This window comes from Nomascus leucogenys, chromosome 17 (genome assembly GCF_006542625.1).
Source record: "Nomascus leucogenys isolate Asia chromosome 17, Asia_NLE_v1, whole genome shotgun sequence".
NCBI classification, from domain to species: Eukaryota; Metazoa; Chordata; class Mammalia; order Primates; family Hylobatidae; genus Nomascus; species Nomascus leucogenys.
The window spans coordinates 94,561,467-94,581,741 of NC_044397.1; the positions used below are offsets into that span (position 1 = coordinate 94,561,467).

Sequence of the window (20,275 nt, forward strand, 5' to 3'; positions counted from 1 at the left end):
TCAGACTTCCCGGTCTTTAATGGGGCGGGTGCTGGGGCCAGTTCATCCAGAGGTGGCTCCGAAGCTGAGGTCAACCTTGGCGGCTGGCTCCGCAGGGCAGAGGGGATGGTATGTGGCCCGGCAGGCTGGGGGGATCTTGAGAGGCAGAAGAAGAGCCCCATGGGTGGCAGCCACAGCTCAAAGCTGAGGAGGAGCGTCCCTGTCCCAGTCCCCAGGGCTTTCAACACAGGCAGGGCCTGGGGCCCAAGCAGAAGCCTGCACTGCCCTCTGGTGGCCTCCTTGGCAGGCGCGGCTTCCCCAGGTGGCCGGGACCCCAGGAGCTGGCTGGGCCCACCTGGCACCCCTGCCCAGCCCCTAGCCGGGCTTCGGGACACCGGGTACGCACCGCCTACTCCAGGGCCTTCACCAGGGCCTCGTTGGCCTCGATTCGGATCTGGATCTCTGCCCGTGTGGCCTCGTCAGCTGCCCCCAACAGCTCCGCCTGGGCCTTCTCCAAGTTCGCCTTGGCTGCCTGCAAGGGGTTGAGGGGTGGTGAGGGGCCAGCAGGGACCCCAGCTCGGCTCCTGGTCCCGCAGTGCTCCCTCCCCCGCAGCCTGGACAGCTCCCACCTGCTGAGCCTCAGGTCCCCTCTGACACTCACCCCCAGGTCCAACATGTCCAGTGTCACGGCCTCTTCAGCCAACAACTGCACTGAAGAGTCGGCGTTCACTGCGATGGAACCGCTGCTCACTGGGGGAATCGGGCGGGGGGAAGGCGTGAGACCCCAAAGGGCCGGACAGCCTCAGGGACTCCCATGATCAAGTCCAGAGCCCCCTGTGAACCAGGAGCTCCACAAACATCCAAGTCTGTGTCCTGAGTGTGCAAACAGACCCACAGGACTGGCCCTGGGCCCAACATGGCAGGCAACTGCTAGAGAACAAAACAGGGGCCCCAAGAAAGGACTAAAGCTGGAGGGACCCCCAAAAGCACTGCCTGGGGACAGAGGCCCTCACTCTGACCCACCACCCATGGGCTGAGCTGGGGTCAGGGCCAAAGGCAAGCCGAGTTCAAATCTGGCAACCACTGGAAACCAGTGAGGCTTAGAACTGCTTTTTTTCTGCACAAATGATCTTCCTCCCCTAATCTGATCAGCCCTCCCAACATGGTTTTTTGAGGGGTTTTTCTGGCACAGGGTCTCACTCTTGTTGCCCAGGCTGAAGTGCAGTGGCATGATCTTGGCTCACTGCAGCCTTGACTTCCCCGGCTGAAGCGGTCCTCTTGGTTCAGCCTCCCAAGTAGCTGGGACTACAGGTGTGCACCACTACAACCAGCTAATTTTTTGTAGATATGGGATTTCACTATGTTGCCCAGGCTGGTCTCAAACTCCTGGGCTCAAGAGACCCTCCCACCTCGGGCTTCCAAAGTGCTAGGATTACAGGTGTGAGCCACCACACCCAGCCTCGCCTGGTTAGTTTCTTTTTATTTTTTGTAGAGACGGGGTCTCACTACGTTGCCAAGGCTAGTCTCAAACTCCTGGGCTTAAGCGATTTTCCCACTTCAGTCTCCCAAAATGCTGAGATTACAGGCATGAGCCACCGGGCCTGGGTGGTTTTACATCTCTTGCTTCGACCATCACACGTTGGTTGGTCCAGAGCCAGTCATAAAACGGCTGAGAGCAGAGTCCCCTCTGGTTCGCTTTCATCACCACCCAGCCCAGGCTCCTCAGTGGACAAACCTGCTAAAACTGTATTTTTCTTTTTTGAGATGGAGTTTCACTCTTGTTGCCCAGGCTGGAGTGCAGTGGTGCGATCTCCTCAGCCTCCCGAGTAGCTGGGACTACAGGCGCCCGCCACCATGCCTGGCTAATTTTTTGTATTTTTAGTAGAGACGGGGTTTCACTGTGTTAGCCAGGATGGTCTCGATCTCCTGACCTTGTGATCCCCCCGCCTCGGCCTCCCAAAGTGCTGGGATTACAGGCGGGAGCCACCGCACCTGGCCGGTTTTCTGTATTTTTAGAAGAGACGGGGTTACATCATGTTGGCCAGGCTGGTCTCCGAACTCCTGACCTCAGGTGATCCGCCTGCCTAGGCCTCCCAAAATGCTGGGATTACAGGCGTGAGCCACCATGCCCGGCCTAAAACTATTTTTTCTCGCAGCCTCAACTGAGAAGGAGACTGATGTGGAGCCCCAGCCTGGCCTGGCCCTGCAGCCCTCCACCGGACTCACCAAAGTATTTGGAGGTGGTGCCGTCCTCTGCATGCACCACGACCAGCCCCGGCCGCAAGACCTGCAGCGTGGGCACGTGGGCCGCCAGGATGCCGAAGGCTCCGGTCAGCGTGGGCACATCCACCTGCCGGACGTTGGCACCGTTGAAGAACACCTGCAGACAACAGCGTGGGGAATGATGGCGGGGCAGGCTGGCCCCACGCCCACCGGGGACTCGGCCTGTCCTGCTAAGAAATGGGGCAGGTCAGGACCTGGCACTGATGTGAGGCACTGAGACAACCCAGCGCAGGGATCCGAGGTTGCAGCTTTGGTCCTCAACAGTTGCGCCTCATTCTACTGATCCGCGAAATGGGAATGCAACGATCCGGCGACACCCAGGCTTTGGCCAGGGAGATCGGGGAGGGCACCCAGGAGACGCTTATCTCGGGGAGGTGCCCGGGACGAGGGTAGCGCAGGGATGGGGCAGCAGAGGCAGGGCCGAGGATCCAGGGCTGAGTGACCTCGGCTTCCGGGGCGCGCGGGTCCGGGGGCCCGGAAGCAGGGGTCACGCCCTGGGGGTGGGGACCCTGGACTCCGGGGGCGGCGGCCACGGAGGGTCCCAACCCGCAGCGCCCGAACCTGCGTGGGAGAGGCGAAGGTGAAGGACATCTGGTTGGGGCCAGAGGCGGCAGCCGGGGCGGCGGCGGCCTCGGCATAGGCACGGACGTGGCGGACGAGGCGGCTAAGTCCCGGGCGGCGGAGCAGCGCGGCGGGCAGCATGGCAGCGGCGGGCGGCAGGAAGCGGGTAGCTGGCGGACAGCGGACTCCGGCGCGGCGCGGGCGGCCTGGAGGGCGAGGGGGACAACGCGCAGGGACGTCTGGGAGGCGAAGTCCGGCGAGAGCGCAAGCGCGAACTACGACTCCCGGCAGGGCGCACGCGACGTTGACGACACAACGCCCCGTCGTGAAGTATTCTGGGGGTTGCAGTTTAGTTCCGGCCCAGGCTGCGGCAGAACCAGGGGGAGTCAGATAAGGGCGGTGAAACGGTCCTGGGAGGTGGAGGGAGTAAAACGAGCTTCCGTGAAATTCAAGATTCGGCTGCGTGGTGGCTCACGCCTGTAATACCAGCGCTTTGGGAGGCTGAGGCCAGAGGATCACTTGAGGCCAGGAGCTGGAAACCAGCTTGGGCAACAGTGTAGATCGCTCCCAACCCCGACCCGTCTGTACAAAAAAAAAAAAAAAAAAAAAAGATTTTTGGGGCGCTCGTTGGATGCAGGGCCCTGGATAGACATCAAGAAAACATCAAGTTTCCTGCTCTGGGCCAGGTGTGGTGGTTCCAACCTGTAATCCCAGCACCTTGGGAGGCCGAGACAGGAGAATCACTTGACCCCAGGAGATCGAGACCAGCCTGGGCAACAGAGGGAGACCCCGTCGCTACAAATAATCAAAAAATTAGCCGGGCGTGGTGATGCACGCCTGTGGTCCCAGCTACTGGGGAGGCTGAGGCGGGAGCAGCGCTTGGGCCTAAGGAGGTTGAGGCTGCAGTGAGCTGTGATTGCACCACTGCACTCTAGCCTGGGCAAAAGAGTGAGAATCCTGCTCTGGGGCCGGGGGTTGTTTAGCAGACATTTGAGATCATTAATAAGCAGGTCAGGCTGAGCGCGGTGGCTCACGCCTGTAATCCCAGCACCTTATCCGATCCGGAGGGCGAGGCGGGCATATCATCTGGGGTCAGGAGTTTGAAACCAGGCTGGCCAACATGGCGAAACCTCGTCTCTACTAAATATACAAAAATTAGCCGAGCATGGTGGTGGGCGCCTGTAATCCCGGCTACTCGGGAGGCTGAGGCAGGAGAATAGCTCGAACCCGGGGGACGGAGGTTGCAGTGAGCTGCTGCACTCCAGCCTGGGCAACTGAGCAAGACTCGTGTCTCAAAAAAAAAATTTTTTTTTAATTAAAAAATAAGCAGGTCGTAGTGTTAGGTGGTGGCAAGTGCCAAAAATAAATAATAGTAAAAGCCGAGACAGAGTGCAGGACGGGACAGGGTGGAAGGCTGCAGGTGCAGCTGTTCCAGGAAACGGCGACCACGGCGAGGGCCACAGCGCGGGTGACGTGGGAGGGCTCGCTGGGGACCCCGGACCCCGGCGCGCTGCTCCCCGACGCCGGCAGAGGGCGCTCCGCGCCCAGAGATGCGCTCACCGCCCCCCACCTCCTGCCTAGCCCTCGCCCCCGTGCGCCTCTGACGCAGGAGCGCGTGCGCGGGCGGCTCGGGGCTCAGCTGCCGTCAGCCAGCGGCCCGCGCAGCCTCGCTGGCGGCTATGACGTCACTGCCCCGCCCCCGCGCTCACGCAGCTCCGCGGCACCCGGCCGGGCCCCCAGCCCCGCTCCTTAGGCTCCGGGAAAATGCGGAATCGGGGATGGCGGGGGTTCGGGCTCGGGCTCCCTGGAAAGGGCCTTGAACCTGGCGCGATGGGCTGGACCCCAGGGGTGCAGGGAGCAGGGGAGGGCCTGGGGCTGTGGCTTTACAAGGCTGCAGCCAGGGAGATCCAATGCTTCCTGCTGTGGGCGAATCCCACACCATCCGTGGCTCCCTACACCCGGAGGCTGCACCCTCGCCCCCTGCCCGTGTTCAGGCCAGTGCAATGGCGGGCGCCACTGTCCCCTGGAACCCGGGCACCTGAAGAAGGCCCTGCTGGTCCGACTCAGGATGAAGGCGTGGGCCTGGCTCCTCCCCCCGGGCCAGCGCTGTGACGGTCACTTGGAGCCTGGTCATTCTGGCCCTGGCTCGGGGGGTGCAGAGGGTGAGGCCTGCTCACTTTTCCAGGCGTGACCTGTGCACCACATCCTCTCCTGGCTCTCAGGACCCCATATCCAGCTGCCACTCCAGGAACCTGGGAGGCCTAATAGACTCAGTCTCACTCGTGGAACCACTTCACTCCAGTCCCCACTCCAGGGTCGCACACGGGTGAGGGCGCCATTACTCCAGCCCCAAACCTGGGGTTCCTCTGGAATTCCGCCCTGTCCTGGCCTGTGCACCCAGCATGGCCACCATGGCTACCATCTCTTGCCTAACAGGCCCCAGCCTCCCCCTGTTTAGTACAGGTACCTTTTCTTCACACAGCCATAGGGAGTCTTTATTAAAAATCGGAAATCTGGCGGGGTGTGGGGGCTCACACCTCTAGTCCCAACACTTTAGGAGACTGAGACAGAAGGATCTCTTGAGCCCAGGAGTTCGAGACCAGCCTGGACAACATAGCAAGATTCCATCTCTTAGCCACGACCAGCCCCGGCCGCAAGACCTGCAGCGTGGGCACGTGGGCCGCCAGGATGCCGAAGGCTCCGGTCAGCTGGGCATACATACATGGCGCGCACCTGTAGTCCCAAACACCTTCCGGGCTGAGGCTGGAAAATTGCTTGAATCCGGGAGGTGGAGGTTGCAGTGAGCCGTGATCACACCACTGCACTCCAGCCTGGGCGACAGTGCGAAACTCTGTCTCTCCAAAAAGCAAAAACAAATTACAAAAAAACCTCTGAAGCCTGCCCATGTCATAGTCCTGCTGGGAACAAGACGATTTCTCTGCTTCCTCCACAGGCATTGACTTGCAAACTTTTTTGCCTCAAAACCTTTGCCCATGCAATTCCCATTTACCTGGCACCAGGTTCCCTGGGGCTGCCCCTCTGCCTGGAGGGCCAGCCATAAGAGAGGGGCTGCCCTCGGAGTTCACAGCTAGCGGAGTGGTGGCCCCACAGCACACAGGAACAGGCAAGGCGCAAGGCATAGGGCCTCGGAGAGACATAGCAGAGGAGGGGATCCAGGCATGAGCTGGGAGCCAAGAGCAGAAGCGCCGAGACTGTGAAGCTGGGGAAGGAGTTGAAGGAAACCGGGGTGAATCTCTGGCTGAATGGACAGAGGCCTGGGTACGGGGCACCTGCAAGGGCAGAGGCAAGGGAGGCTGAGCTGGGCCAGCCACGTCCCGGAGCGGTGTCAGCCTTTTTTTGGGATGAGAAAGAGGAGGCGCTGTGGGGTGTTGGGCGTGGGCTCAGAGGGGTTGGGGTGGCGCTCGGGCCAGGCTGGTGGCAGGTGTGTGGCCTGAGTAGCTGAAGGATGAGGTTCGATGGCCTAAGAGGGAGAAGCGGGGGCAGCTTTGGGCTTTGGGTTTCTGCGGGTGTCGTTCTGATGTCACCCCACGAGGAGCAGGCCTCTGTGAGAGCACGTTTGGGCCCCGATGGGCTCTGCTCAGCTTTGTGCCGGTCTGTGATCTCTGTCACACAGGGGAGGGGCCAGGAGAGGCATGGCGAGCCCTCCACAGTGCCAGAGGGGACCTGCGTGGGGAAGCAGGCGGGGCGCCTGTGTCCAGAGACCCTGGGCTGTGCAGCTTCAAGGGGAATTGTGCCCGAGGCGCCCTGGCTGTGCCTCCCCAGAACCCCCACGGACCAAGCAACGTGAGAGGGGAGTCCGTGCCCCCCTAGACCCCACCCCCTCCTGCGCACGCGGCGCACCTCGGGCTGCAGAGTCGTGAATTCCAGGACACCCCGAGCTGCGTCCCTGGGACCTCAGGACCGGGCGAGGTGAATCGTGCCGATGGGCCGGGGGCGGCGCTCGGCCGCCGCGGCGGGTGCGGGGGGCGGCTCCGCGTGCGGAGTGGGCGCCCGGGAGCGCAGGCTCCGCCCCCCGCCCCCGCCGGAAGGGAAGGGGAGGCGGCGGCCGGCGAGGAGCCAGCCAGACCCAGCCGCGAGCGCAGCGGGGGCGGCGGGCCGCGGACCGGGCAGCACCGGGCGCTCGGAGCGGGCGCGCCGCCAACGCGGTCACGTGCGCGGCCCCTCCTCTCGCGCCGGCCTCCCCCGCGCCGCGCTCTCCATTCATAAATTCTCCGCCTGTTCCGCGGCCACCGGGCGCCGGAGCCAGCCGGGAGCACCACGCAGCCGCCCGCCGCCCGCCCGCCGCCCATGGGCCGCGCGTCCCGGCGCTGAGGTAGGCGCGGCGGGCTCGGGGCTGCGGGGGGCGGACGGGGGGCAGGCGGGGGATCGCAGCCGGCTGTGGGCTGAGCGGCCGGAGGGAGGGCGCGGAGGAGTCCGGCGGGCGTGGGGACCGAGATCCGGGCCTTGCGCCCCCCACCCAGCTGCCTGGAGAGGGACCCCCGCCCAGGCCCCGCCCCAGCCTCAGTTTCTCCCTGTGAGGTCGGGCGAGGACGATGGCGTCTCGGCTCAGCCCTGGCGTCGGGTCCCTGCCTCCCCTCGCTCGCCATCCCCACCCTTGGCCGGCTCGGGGGCGCGGTGCTGCCCCGTGGGGAACCTCCGCCCTCGGCTCCCGCAGCCGCCTCCCCCAGGAGCCCCCCTTTTCCCTTCGGCCTCCTGCCATCTTCCCCGGTCTCCGGTCACCATCCTGCGCCTGTGCCCCACCCCCTCCAGCCTGAACTCATTTCCCGACCTACATATGCGGCCCCTTCCCCCAGTACCAGGGCCCGGGCAGCCTGTGACCGGGAGCAGTGAGAATACCAGTCCCCGTTGGGACCCTGCCAGGCTTTGGGCCTCAGTTTCCCGCTGTCGCGTGTGGGCGGAAGTCCGGGAGGGGCAGGAGCGGCTGCCGCCTGTGCGCTCCTCTCGCTCCGGGAGAGGCCTCGCGCGTGCCGTGCTGACCTGGGGCCGCCGAGCACCCCGGCGCCAGCCCCGACCCCCTGCGATTCCCGGGTCTCCCCGCCCGGCTGCGCTGCGCAATGTCCAGGCGGCTGCTTTCCCTGGTGCTGCGCCCCGCCTCAGTTTCCCCCGAGTGTAAGGTGGCCGGGGATGCTCCGGGCGCCCGGGCTGGGCACGGCGGGGAGGTGGCCGCGGCCATCTTGCGGCTCCGCGCCCGCCCCCCCGAGGCCGCTGCCCCCCCCCAGGCCGACGCCCCCGCGCCCCCTCCCCGCCGCTCCCTGGCAACCCGCCCCCCCAGCCGCGGCCTGCTCCGCGGTCGCCATGGGAACCAGCTTCTCCGGGGCTGGGAACAGATGCGCCTCCTTTGTCCCTTGCACTCCCACCAGCGCTCAGCACCGGACAGACCTCCACCTCCCGGAGTCGTGACCCGGGGGCACGCGCCCAGCCCCTGCGCCCTCCCCCGCGCGCAGGCAGCGGGAGGTCTCCCTCTACCCAACCATGGCCGGGTGGGCCCTGCCAGGGTGTAGCTGAACTTCTTGGAGTGGGGATAGCCCCCCACCCCTGTGGTGGGGCGGACAGGGCGTCTGGAGTCCCTCTCGAGCCGGCTGCACGCCTTGGCGTCCCCATTCCTCCGAGTGCTTGCCCTGCCTGGCGCCGAGCTCCAGGGCCTGGCGCTACCTTGCAGGACAGGCCGCACCGGCTGTGTGCAGTTGTGATGGGCACAGGCGCACCCTCAGAGGGCCAGGCCTCCTCCCCCGCCATGGGGATGGGAGATGGAGGTCCAGAGAGAGCCCCCGGGGCCTGCTGGGCACAGCCAAGCCTGGTGGAGGCTGCCTCCGGCTCTGCTGCCTCTCCATGAGTCACTGCCCCCTGTGTGGGCTGCTGCTCCCGCAGGGAAGACCCGGCTTGTCTGCAGTGGCTCCTGGAGGAGAAATAGGTCTAGCTGGAGCTGACCAGGTCTCCTCCCCACAGGGCCCTCCTCCCCAGTTCAGAATGCAGCCCACAGCCACCATGGTCACAGCCGCCACCACCACCACCACCACCACTGCCACAGTAGCCCTGACGACGTCGTGGGACAATGCCACTGGACGCCCCACGGTGGGTGCAGGGGACAGGTGGGAGGGGCAGGAGGTCGTCCAGGCCAGCAACACCTGACCCCCTCTGCACGCCAGCAGGCAGAGCCAGACCCCATCCTGGACAACTACGTGCTGCTGGTGGTGGTGATGTCGCTGTTCGTGGGCGGCACGCTGGTGGTGTTGTCCGGCGTCCTGCTCCTCTGCAAGCGCTGCTGGGACGTCCACCAGCGCCTCAACAGGTGCGAGGCCCCCACCTCGGTTGGGCAGGTGCATGGTGGTTGTGGGTGCCGTCGGGTGGTGGGGGGTCACCTCACTGGCTTCTGAGTCACAGGGTGGGCTGTGCCTCTGGAGACTGGGTGATGCGCAGGGCTTGGCTTGGGGCAGAGAGCGGAGACCCACTGTGGCTATCTGGGCCTTCTGTGCCACTGGGCTGTCCCGATGTCTCTCCCAGGGCCATGGAGGAAACGGAGAAGACCACCACCACCTACCTGGACAACGGCACCCGCCCGGCCCAAGGTGAGGTGCTGGCCAGCCTGGCTGCGCGCTCGCCTGTCCATCTGCCCCTCGGCCACCCGCCGCCCCCTCGGGCTGCCTGACCGTCTGTGTCTGTCTGTCTCCCCCACCAGACTGGGCGCAGCTCGATTCCGACACATCTCTGTTTCCTTAACGCCCAGGCGTAGGTGGGCCCAGGCGCGTGCTGAGCGAGTGAGTGTGTGAGCGGATGGACGAGTGTCCCTCGCCCCGCCCGCCCGGCCGCCCGCGCCGGGGCCCCAGCCCTCCCCTCCCCGGCCGCCCTGAGGAGCAGCCCTCCCGGGACCAGGCGCCTGGCGTGGCCCGCCCGGGGCCCACCCTCTCCTGCCTCTCCACGCAGACCCCGACTTCCGGGGGGAGGACCCCGAGTGCCAGGATGCGGAGACCGAACGCTTCCTGTCCACCAGCTCCACGGGCCGCCGGGTCTCCTTCAATGAGGCGGCGCTGTTCGAGCAGAGCCGCAAGACGCAGGACCAGGGCCGCCGGTAAGCGGGGAGGCGTTGGGAGGCACCCCCGGGCCTGTCTGAGGTCCTGGCCGCCGCGACGGGGGAGGAGCTGGGTGCGGAGGCTGCAGGGACCAAGGTAGAGGCCCTTGGACTGGGACCGTGGGGTGGGGTGGCCTTGGCCAGTTGACCCCCTTTCGTCTGCCCCTGCCCAGGCCGGCAGGGTGGATCGCAGAGCACGGCAGCTGGGGCATCAGGCATGGGAGGTGGGCGGGCTCTGATGGCCAGATGCTGTCGCAGATACACACTGACGGAGGGGGACTTCCACCACCTGAAGAATGCCCGGCTCACACACCTGCACCTGCCGCCCCTCAAGATCGTCACCATCCACGAGTGTGACTCAGGCGAGGCCAGCTCAGCCGCCACACCCCACCCGGCCACCTCTCCCAAGGCCACTCTGGCCATCTTCCAGGTGAGCCTATGGGCAGCCCCGGTTCCTTGGGAGACAGGGGGCAGCCCCGGGGACTCCCGGACCCCCACGCCCTCACCCACTCTCTTTCTGGGTGGCCCTCGTCTTGGGATGGGCGGGGTGGGGTGGAGCAGGGCAGGGGGCCGAGCCCAGCATGCTCCTCACTCGCCCGTGCCCCTCACCCACCCATGCTCTTTGACCTGTCACTGCTTCCTCCCCCACCTGGCTCTGTCCCACAGCCCCCGGGGAAGGCCCTCACGGGCCGCTCCGTGGGCCCCAGCTCCGCCCTGCCAGGTGACCCCTACAACTCAGCCGCGGGTGCCACTGACTTCGCGGAGATCAGCCCCTCGGCATCTAGCGACTCTGGGGAAGGCACCTCGGTGAGAGCCCCTGCGTGTCCCCCATGGTGTCCACAGCCGAGGAGGCTCCTTCCCCTCCCTGTCCCCAATCCAGGACCAAGGTCAACCTGTGACCTGCCACCCACCAGAGCCCTCCTTGGCCCGCCGGGTCATTGCACACGGGAGAAAGAGGGAGCCGGCCGCACACCGGACACAGGCGTGTGCTCACACATGCAGGGGGCACCCCAGGCTCCCACCTCATTTGACATTCCCTAGGGGCTGGAGAGGGTGCACCACCTCTGCCCTCCCTCACCTGCAGCCCACGCCGTGGGCGAGAGAGTTCCTGGACATGCACCTCCTCTTCTCTCCAAACCCCATATCCAGAGACCTTCCCCAGAGGGCAGAGCACCCTAGTGTAGCCCACCCAGCCACCGAGCGCCCCTCCTCCCGCCTCTGCCCCTTTCCGAGCAGGTACCCCTCTCTGTCCCAGTGATGGGGGGCCCTTTGGACTGTCTCCCAGGCCTGGGGCCATCTGGGGCCGGCACACGGGCCCAGGAAGAGGTCTTAGCCTGAGTGCCATCTCTGTTTCCTGCCAGCTGGATGCCGGTACCAGGAGCACCAAGGCTGGAGTGCCCGGGGCTGCAGCAGGGCCTGGGGAGGTGGGCCCGGGATCCGGGGCAGGTACCGTTCTGCAGTTCCTCACCCGCCTGCGCCGCCATGCCAGCCTGGACGGGGCCAGCCCCTATTTCAAGGTCAAGAAGTGGAAGCTGGAGCCCAGCCAGCGGGCAGCCAGTCTGGACACGAGAGGTGAGCTGTAGCACCTGGTGGAGAGTGGTCCCTGTGGGCTTGGTGGTGGCTGCCAGGGGCTGCCCTGGACATCCAGGAGCAGGAGGTTGTGGGCTGGGTGAGGAGGCAATGCTCTGGGGCCTGGCCCTGCCCAGTCTGCCAGCGGGCATGATGCCTGAGGTTTTGCAGGCAGCTGGGACGGCTGAGTGTGCAGGCGGCCTGAGCCAGACCCACCCAGCTCTATGCAGGAAGGCTTTGCGTGCCCTGACTGCCCTCAGGCCATTGGGGCATCCAGGATGAGGTGGTAAAGGAGGGTGTCGGGGGCCACTGGTCACTGTGGAGCGCAGAGGGTGGGGCCTGTGGCCTGCATCCTCTCCCAGCCATGCTCGGCTGTCATCCCTGGGAATGTGAGTGGAAGGCGGGTTCCCCAGGGGCCCCTCCCTCGCCCGCTGGCCAGAGCATCCGCTGCTGTGTGACCTTGGCCAAGGCCCTCTGCCTGTCTGGGCTCTGGCTTCCTCTAACATGAAGTAAGTGTTGGACTGGGCCAGGGGTCAGCAAACATTTCCCTTCAGGCCCCAGATGGTAGTATTCGTGGGGTTATGATCAGAGAAGCTGTCTCTCCACGACTCTGCTGCTGTTGAGGCGAGGAAGCAGCCAGAGGCACTGCATGACGAATGCACGTGGCTGTGTGCCAGTAAAACTTACAGAAGCTGGGGGGTGGGGGGTGCTTTTGCCCTCTGGGCTGTAGCACATAGATCCCCGGACTATTCAACAGTAGCCCTTCAATTCTGCAGGCCTTGGGTCAGGCAAGATCCTGGAGACAGGACTGCCTTATCTGGGCTCGAGGCAGGAGTTTGTGTGGGGTCCCATCTGTAGCACTGGCAGCAGGCACCAGCCCTGCTCAGCCAGCTCAGCGGGGCTAGGGCAGCCCCTCTGGGGCTGGGGCCCGCTCTGCCTTGTGGAGGGGATGGCAGGTCCTGTCGTCAGGTGAGGCCGGGACAGGGAACAAGTGCAGAGAGAAGGTGCTGTCAGCATGACAGAGGACACGTCATCAGACCGTGGGAGATCCCGTGTTGGGGCCTGGCTCCAGCCAGCGGGGTGGGGTGAGTTCTCCCAGCCCCCACCCCCAAGGTAGCTAGGGGCCAGGGAGGGGAAGGCCTCCTCTGGCTGCCCCGGTCCAGCTGAGAGAATCCAGATCTTGAGATGAATGGGGCCCGGTGGCGACTAGAGACATTTAGAGTCCAGTGTGGTGGCAGCACAGCCCAGAACCTGTTTGCTGGGTACCTGCCTCCCTGCCCCTGGGGCCTGCCCACTCAAGCTTTGCTGGGGAGGCTGCTGGGAGAAGGGGGCTGAGGCAGGGGTGGGGCAGTCCCCCAGTGCTCTCCAGACCAGGGTGGAACTGGCAGGAGAGGGCACCTCTCTCCCTCTCCTCGTTGGCCCCCACCAACCAGCTTGTATGTGACTCTTTTGTGCCTTCCGTAGTTTCAGCCAGGCTGTGCAGACCACCAGGTGTCCAGGACACATCCTTATGTGTGGCCACATGTTGGCCAGGGCTGCCCCAAGGCACTACCAGTGCCTGAGGCCCTTCTACTCACTCGCTTCCTGGCCCTGCCCCGTTCAGGCTCTCTGGTCCTAGCACCTCTGCCCTCAGTGCCTCAGTTTCCTCACCCGTACTCCAGGGTGTACATACAGCCACCGTCCCCACCCACCTGACCTGGGGAGATGCCAGGCAGGGTCTTGCCCAAGCCAGGGCCCACTCCTCTGTGTGTGTGAGATAGGGCACACGCGTTCTGTGTGTGGGGGGCCCACAGGCATGTGTGACACACGCATTCCGTGTGTGTGGGGGCCACAGGCGTTCTGTGGGGGGGCCCACAGGTGTTCTGTGTGTGGGGGGTACAGGCGTTCTGTGGGGGGGGCACAGGTGTGTGGGGGTCCACAGGTTCTGTGGGGTGGGGCACAGGCGTTCTGTGTGTGTAGGAGGGCACAGGCGTGTGTGTGAGGGGGCCACAGGCATTCTGTGTGTGGGGGGGCCCACAGGCATTCTATGTGTGTGTGGGGGAGCCCACAGGCATTGTGTGTGTGTGTGGGGGTCACAGGCGTTCTGTGTGTGGGAGGGCCACAGGCGTTGTGTGTGTGTGGTGGGGGGGCACAGGCGTTCCGTGTGAGGGGGCCACAGGCATTCTGTGTGGGGGGGCCACAGGTGTTCTGTGTGTGGGGGGCCACAGGCGTTCTGTGGGGGGCGCCACAGGTGTTCTGTGTGTGGGGGGGCACAGACGTTCTGTGTGTGGAGGGGCACAGACGTTCTGTGTGAGGGGGCCACAGGCGTTCTGTGTTGGGGGGCCACAGGCATTGTGTGTGTGTGAGGGGGCCACAGGCATTCTATGTGTGTGTGGGGGGCCACAGGCGTTCTGCGTGTGTATGGGGGGGCCACAGGCGTTGTGTGTGTGTGGTGGGGGGCACAGGCGTTCTGTGTTGGAGGGCCACAGGCATTATGTGTGTGTGAGGGGGCCACAGGTGTTTGTGTGTGGGGGGCCACAGGCGTTCTATGTGTGTATGGGGGGACCACAGGCATTGTGTGTGTAGTGGGGGGCACAGGTGTTCTGTGTGTGGGGGCCACAGGCGTTCTGGGTGTGGGGGGGGACCACAGGCATTGTGTGTGTGGACGGGGCACAGGCGTGTGTGAGGGGGGCACAGGCGTTCCGTGTGTGTATGGGGGGGGCCACAGGCGTTGTGTGTGTGTATTGGGGGGCCCAGGCGTTCTGTGTGTGGGGGCCACAGGCGTTCTGGGTGTGGGGGGGCACAGGCGTTGTGAGGGGGCCACAGGTGTGTTTGTGTGGGGGGGCCACAGGCGTTGTGTGTGTGTATTGGGGGGCCACAGGCGTTCTGGGTGTGGGGGGGCCACAGGCGTGTGTGTGGGGGGCACAGGTATGTGTGTGGGGGGCCACAGGCGTTCTGTGTATGAGGGGACCATAGGCATGTGTGTGTGGGGGCCACAGCCATTGTGTGTGTGTAGTGGGGGGCCACGGGCGTTCTGTGTATGGGGGGGCCACAGGCGTGTGTGTGTGGGGGCCACAGCCATTCTGTGTGTGGGGGGGCCACGTTGTGTGGGGGGGCCACAGGCATTGTGTGTGTGGGGGGGCACAGGCGTTCTGTGTGTGTAGGGGGGCACAGGCGTTCTGTGGTGGGGCACAGGCGTGTGGGGGGGCTACAGGCGTTCCGTGTGGGGGGGGCACAGGCGTTGTGTGTGGGGGGCACAGGCGTGTGGGGGGGCCACAGGCGTTCTGTGTGTGTGTGGGGGCCACAGGCTGTGTGGGGGGGGCCACAGGCGTGTGTGGGGGGCCACAGGCGTTCTGTGTGTGTATGGGGGGGCCACAGGCGTTGTGTGTGGGGGGGCATAGGTGTTTGTGGGGGGCACAGGTGTGCGTGGGGGGGCACAGGCGTTCTGTGGGAGGGGCCACAGGCGTTGTGTGTGTGTGGAGGAGGTGGAGGCACATGCCGGCTGACGCTGACGGCACATCCCCTGCGCAGGTTCCCCCAAGCGGCACCACTTCCAGCGGCAGCGGGCAGCCAGCGAGAGCACGGAGCAGGAGGAGGGGGGCGCCCCCCAGGAGGACTTCATCCAGTACATCGCCCGGGCCGGCGACGCCGTGGCCTTCCCGCATCCCCGCCCCTTTCTGGCCAGCCCGCCCCCTGCTCTCGGCAGGTATTTTTCAGTAGATGGAGGTGCTAGGGGTGGACCTGTGGGCCCTTGCCCCGCTTCGCCCCCCTCTAGGCGGCCCAGGGAGCGCTCTCCAGGCCCCGTGGACACGCGCTCGCCCGCCTCCAGCGGCAAGGCCCCTCCCAGAGGCGGACTCACTGGGGCCACCTCTCCAGCATGGACCAGAGGAGGGAAGCAGGGAGAGACTGGGTAAGGGTAGGGGGGTGGGTAGGGGGGTGGGTGGGGAGGGCCCCCCGAGGATGGCACTGGTACTGCGGCTTGCTGGTGGAGTCCGAGGCCTGAACGGTTCTGCTGTGGTCCCAGGCCCTCTCCCACCCCCGCCCCGCCCCGCCCATGCTCCCGAAGGCTGGGCAGACTCTTCTCAGAAGCTGCTGTGACCACTCTGGCCAGCAGCACCCCTCCCCCAACCCAAGGGCAACTTTCCTGAAGCCCAGGGCCCACATCGGTGGGATGGGAATGGGGCGTGGGGCTGGGGCAGAGCAGGGTTCCTGGGGCAGCCCTGGTCTGGCGGGTGACCCTCACGTCTGTGCACTGTCCTCCTGCTGGTTATCTAGCATGGGTGGGCAGAGAGCCCTATAGCCTGGAGCAGGGGCTGAGCTGGACTCAACCGCGTCCAGTCTATCCCCTGCGGCTCCCACGTCCACTGGGAGGCTGGGAAAACGTGACTCCCGGGAAGAAGCATGTTGACTTTTCCTGGGGGCTTCCAAGGGAGGGGGCCCCGCCGTCTGCAGTCCAGCATGGAGGCACCCTGCTTAAGAAGCAGGCGCCACAGCTCAGGGTCAATGCAAGACCCATCCCCTGCAAAACACACTGGCCCATTTTAAAGCTCTCTCCTTCCAAGGCCTGCCCGAGTCCCAAGTCCCACCCGTGCCCACCCTCCCTGATCGAGAGGCGGGATGGCCGGCCGGGTAGGGGGCGCGGGGCTCGGCAGGGCTCTGACGGCGCGGCCTGGCTTGCAGGCTAGAGGCCGCGGAGGCAGCGGGAGGAGCGAGCCCCGATTCCCCCCCGGAGCGCGGCGCGGGCGGCGCGGGGCTTGAGCAGCAGCAGCCGCCACTGGAGCCGGACGCCGAGCGGGACGCGGGCCCTGAGCAGGCCCAGACCAGCTACCGCGACCTGTGGAGCCTGCGCGCCTCGCTCGAGCTGCATGCGGCCGCCTCGGACCACAGCAGCAGCGGCAACGACCGCGACTCGGTGCGCAGCGGCGACAGCTCGGGCTCAGGCTCCGGGGGCGCGGCGCCCGCCTTCCCGCCGCCCTCCCCGCCCGCGCCGCGGCCCAAGGACGGCGAGGCGCGCCGGCTGCTGCAGATGGACAGCGGCTACGCCAGCATCGAGGGCCGCGGCGCCGGCGACGACACCGAGCCGCCTGCCGCGCCCGCCCGGCCCCGCAGCCCGCGCGCCTGGCCCCGCCGCCCGCGCCGTGACTACAGCATCGACGAGAAGACGGACGCGCTGTTCCACGAGTTCCTTCGCCACGACCCGCACTTCGACGACACGCCGGCTGCCGCGCGACACCGCGCCCGCGCGCACCCGCACGCCCGCAAGCAGTGGCAGCGTGGCCGGCAGCACAGCGACCCCGGCGCCCGCGCGGCCCCGGCCCCGGCCGGAACCCCGGCACCGCCTGCCGGCGCGGCCCGACCCGTGCGTGCGCCCTTGCGGCGCGGCGACAGCGTGGACGGCCCGCCCGACGGCCGCACCCTGGGCGGCGCCGGCGACGATCCCGCCATCCCCGTCATCGAGGAGGAGCCGGGCGGCGGGGGGTGCCCCGGCTCGGGCCTGTGCGTCGTACCCCCCGGGTCGCTGCTGGACAAGCTGGCGGCTGGCCTCGACGAGAGACTCTTTCCGCCGCGCCTCGCCGAGCCCGTCGTGGCGACTCCCGCGTTGGTCGCCGCCGCCCCCACGTCCCCCGACCACAGCCCGGCCTAAGTCCCACGTCCTGGGCCCATCTCTCTGGCAGCTTCTCCGGCGCCGCGCGGGGCCTCGGCGGCGGGAGAGACGTGGGGGCGCGACGCCCCGACGCGAATGTGCGGGGACCGCGGGCCCTTCGCGCACGCGCGGGGCGACTGAGGCGTGCTCGCCGTTTCAGGGCGCACGCGCAGAGCCCCGGCCGCCCTCGCGCCGCCGAAGTGCGCACTGCTCTCCCCGGTGCTTGCCGGGTGCTGGGCGTCGTGAGGCGTGGGGCGCGGAGACCCCGGCTAGACGGGAAGGAAGGGGCGTGAACGGCTCTCAGCTTCGGGCTCCTGAGGACAACGACCAATCTCCCTCCGTCCCGAACGGGGCGGCCGCTCAGACACTCGCAGGGCCCGCCACCCGAGGGACGCGCAGCCCACCGGGCCCGATGGAGCCGCCGTGTGCCGGGCGCGTGCGCGAGCTCGCCCGGGCTGGGGCCGCGGGGCGCTAATGGTCGCAGACGAGTTTGCCGCCCTGGGCCGGGAGGCGGCTCAACGCCGTGACTGCCGACCTCCGAGACCGTTTACCTCACTGCGGCGTGTGCTGGCGGCAGCCCGCGCCGCCTCCGAGCAATAACCGCGCCGCCACCGCTGCTGCCGCCGGCCTTGAGGGAGCCGGCCTCGGCCCTCCCGCGCCCCGAGTCCCCGCTGCCCTCCGCATGTGAATGGCGCCCGCCCCGCTGCCGCCCCATCCATGTTGAGACGCGAACAAAACCCAGACGGCCAGCTCCAAGCTTCCCAAGCTTTATTTATTGCCAAATTTGGGCGGCCTCGCCCGCACGGCACCCTCCGAGCCCCCGCCGCGTCAGCACCATCCCGCGATGGCGTTTCTCGTGTTTTTCTTTTCTGGATGATATAAATATTGACTGCACACTCCTGCTTGCTCCAGGTTTTCTCTGGGGTCCCAAGAGCACAGTGGCCTTGGGGGAGAGGTGAGGGTCCTGCCCTCCGGCTGGGCCGCCAAAGCGGGGTGACCCGAGAGCGCAAAGGCGGCTGCGACGTGAGCCGACCCCACAGCCCCCCTGCCACCCAGCAGCTCCCAAACACCCCTCACAGCCACAGCTCAAATCCACCTTTTATTTTTTCTTAAAAAAAAAAAAAAAAAGGAAAATGGAACCAACCAAACTAAAAACCAAAGCGGCCGCGCGGCTTCCAGGTGGTGCTGCATGCATGGCGGGGTCAGGAGCCTGGTCTCCACACCCGCCAGCTGGTGTGCCGCGGGGCCACCGGATGGCGCTGGGCACCCTGCGGAGCACGAGGCCACGGGCGGGGCCAGTAGTCTCCACGTAAAGTGCATCGAGGCGGCCTCCCTCCTCCCTCGCCCGCCCGGGAAGGCTCCGCCCGGGGCTGCAAAGTCAACAAGCCGCGTGCACTGCCGGGCGGCCGAGGGGAGGGCTGCGCCCGGTCCCTGCTGTCCCCCTGCCCGGCCCTGCAGGGTGCTCCGGAGGTCCTGGGGCGTGGTCGGCACAGAAGCATGGCGGCCACCTCTCCGGGAGGGCGGGTGGGACCAGCAGGAAGACTGAGGAGGGCCTGGCACGGGCACCTGGACACGGGCTGCAGGGTGGAAGGAGGACGGAAGAAGTCAGCCTGGGCACCGGTTCTCGGCTTCCCGTGGGCCCCTGGGAGGATGGAGAAGCTGAGGTGCAGTCATGGGGCTACCGGACTCCTGGGGGGCAGCAGGGGAGGCCAGGGAAGGCCACCCTTGAGTCACTCCCGGGGTACATTAAGTGTGGCCTCTTGCAGTGGGGCCTGGCGGACTCTGACGCTGGTGGATGGGCTGTGGGCGCCCATTTGGGGACAGACATGTAACTCAGGCGGTGGCCCCCAAAACCTGGGAGAGGGACTGTGGCAAGGCAGGGGCTTCAGCCTCAGGCCCCCATCCACCCCACATCCTCGGCAGGTGACAAGGGTCTCTGACACCTCTGGGGCTCCGTCTCCCACCCAGGGCTGGGGCTGCGGCTGGGAGAGGAGGCAGGCACACAGGGAGACAAAGGGCAGCGTCCCGCGCAACTCAGCCTCATCCAGACTTGGCAGCTGGCTCAGAGCCTGGGGCACCCCGGCAGGGTCATGGAGGCCGCGGCCCCTCCCCACCACCCACCACCCACCGGTGCTCAAAAGCCTCTGGGCTGAGCCCAGCGTAAGCCTTTCCTGGGAGCAGCCCGGGCCTGGGGAGGGGGCGCCAGGCCCAGGGCAGGGTCCTCAGAATGCACCCACTCTGAGAGGTGGCTGTGAGGATGGCACGCCCCCCAAGAGCCCCGCCACACGTAGGCCTCCGTGACCAGGCCCCGAGATAGCACCCTCAGTGGGGATTGCTATGTGGCCAAACCACCCAAAGGCCACATGGCAACTACGCGCAGCCGTGTGACAGTCACCATGACTGGCGCGGGCTATGCTCACGGCTGGCTGTGGCATCCATGCGTTCTCCCCACATACCCCACCTGGGCCCCGCCGCGCCCCACCTGCAGGCGGCCACCCTCACTGCTGCTTGCAAGCCGACAGTCGGCGGATCTTGCTGCTGGCGGAGCAGGCCTTGCGGGCAGGGTTGGGGGCCCGGCCCTCCGCCTTGGATTTGGTGCTCAGCTGCGCCGCCTCTGTGCCGTTCATACACACGGCCTTGGGGAGGCCCCGGCTCTGTCCATTCTGACTGGCCTCCTCTTCTGGGACCTGTCCTGGGAGGGAGACGGCAAGTGTGGTCTGAGCTGAGGGGTGCACTCCCAGAGCCGCAGGGACCTGGCTGGCCCCCACCACAGGGAGGCACTTACAGCTGCGGCCCAGGCCATGCCCACCCCCGGGTTGGGCCCAGGTGTCTCCAGCCTGAAATGCTACCCCCCAGCAGCTCTGGGAGGCACCTCCCGGGGCTGAGCCTCCCACAGATGGCCTGGGCAGGAGTGTCCCCTCCACCCCATCTGTTGCACCTGCCATGGCCCCAGGTGGGACCCCACCCAGGTACTGACTGCAAGGACCTCCTGAGTAGGAGGCAAGCTGACAGGGCAGGACCCTCCAGTGCTTCCCTGGGGCACCCTGGCCCATGGTTGGTTCTAGAGGCGCAGGAGCCGCCACATGCTCACCTGTGAGGACACGGGAGGGCCAGGCTCAGGCCAGGCACGCAAAATGCCAGCACAGAACCATGCAGGGAGTAGAGCTCAGCCT

The 20,275-nt window shown here is 66.5% G+C and overlaps 4 protein-coding genes across 10 annotated transcripts in view; 2 read left to right on the plus strand and 2 right to left on the minus strand.

Annotated features, from left to right (window-relative positions):
• On the minus strand, nucleotides 1-8,795 carry ATP5F1D (ATP synthase F1 subunit delta). Of its 5 annotated transcripts, none has more exons than XR_004026496.1 (6): nucleotides 7,641-8,795; nucleotides 4,862-5,453; nucleotides 2,824-3,233; nucleotides 2,206-2,359; nucleotides 641-729; nucleotides 1-511 (listed from the first exon to the last, which is right to left on the minus strand). XR_004026496.1 is itself a non-coding variant. In XM_030796911.1 (6 exons), the coding sequence occupies exons 2-5, from the start codon at nucleotides 2,962-2,964 to the stop codon at nucleotides 389-391; spliced, it is 507 nt and encodes a 168-aa protein (XP_030652771.1). In that variant the 5' UTR covers nucleotides 2,965-3,233; nucleotides 7,641-8,018; the 3' UTR covers nucleotides 1-135; nucleotides 386-388. The 5 variants fall into 5 exon arrangements, 2 of the variants coding, with proteins under 2 accessions (XP_030652771.1, XP_030652772.1); XM_030796911.1 differs by lacking the exon at nucleotides 4,862-5,453 and having other exon boundaries at nucleotides 1-135; nucleotides 386-511; nucleotides 7,641-8,018; XR_004026497.1 differs by lacking the exon at nucleotides 4,862-5,453 and having other exon boundaries at nucleotides 2,824-3,405; nucleotides 7,681-8,795.
• Nucleotides 6,107-16,222, plus strand: LOC100600002 (CACN subunit beta associated regulatory protein). Of its 2 annotated transcripts, XM_030796910.1 has the most exons (10): nucleotides 6,107-7,156; nucleotides 8,791-8,916; nucleotides 8,991-9,133; nucleotides 9,346-9,410; nucleotides 9,766-9,910; nucleotides 10,169-10,340; nucleotides 10,577-10,717; nucleotides 11,272-11,482; nucleotides 14,990-15,160; nucleotides 16,139-16,222. In XM_030796910.1, exons 1-10 carry the CDS (start codon nucleotides 6,767-6,769, stop codon nucleotides 16,141-16,143), a joined length of 1,569 nt encoding a protein of 522 aa, XP_030652770.1. In that variant the 5' UTR covers nucleotides 6,107-6,766; the 3' UTR covers nucleotides 16,144-16,222. The 2 variants fall into 2 exon arrangements, with proteins under 2 accessions (XP_030652770.1, XP_030652769.1); XM_030796909.1 differs by lacking the exon at nucleotides 16,139-16,222 and having other exon boundaries at nucleotides 8,994-9,133; nucleotides 14,990-16,123.
• LOC115830951 (voltage-dependent calcium channel beta subunit-associated regulatory protein) lies at nucleotides 16,123-18,213 on the plus strand. Its single transcript, XM_030796915.1, has one exon. The coding sequence runs from the start codon at nucleotides 16,485-16,487 to the stop codon at nucleotides 17,100-17,102; it is 618 nt and encodes a 205-aa protein (XP_030652775.1). The 5' UTR covers nucleotides 16,123-16,484; the 3' UTR covers nucleotides 17,103-18,213.
• STK11 (serine/threonine kinase 11) overlaps nucleotides 17,856-20,275 on the minus strand; it is a 22,901-nt gene continuing 20,481 nt past the window's right edge. Inside the window, exons 9-10 of one of the 2 annotated variants that reach the window (XM_030796914.1) lie at nucleotides 19,585-19,794; nucleotides 17,856-18,679 (exon numbers count right to left, since the gene is read on the minus strand). In XM_030796914.1, coding sequence (XP_030652774.1) covers nucleotides 19,601-19,794 — 194 coding nt within the window. In that variant the 3' untranslated portion in view covers nucleotides 17,856-18,679; nucleotides 19,585-19,600. The remainder of the gene's footprint in view (nucleotides 18,680-19,584; nucleotides 19,795-20,275) is intronic. The other variant, XM_030796913.1, reaches the window with a different exon arrangement.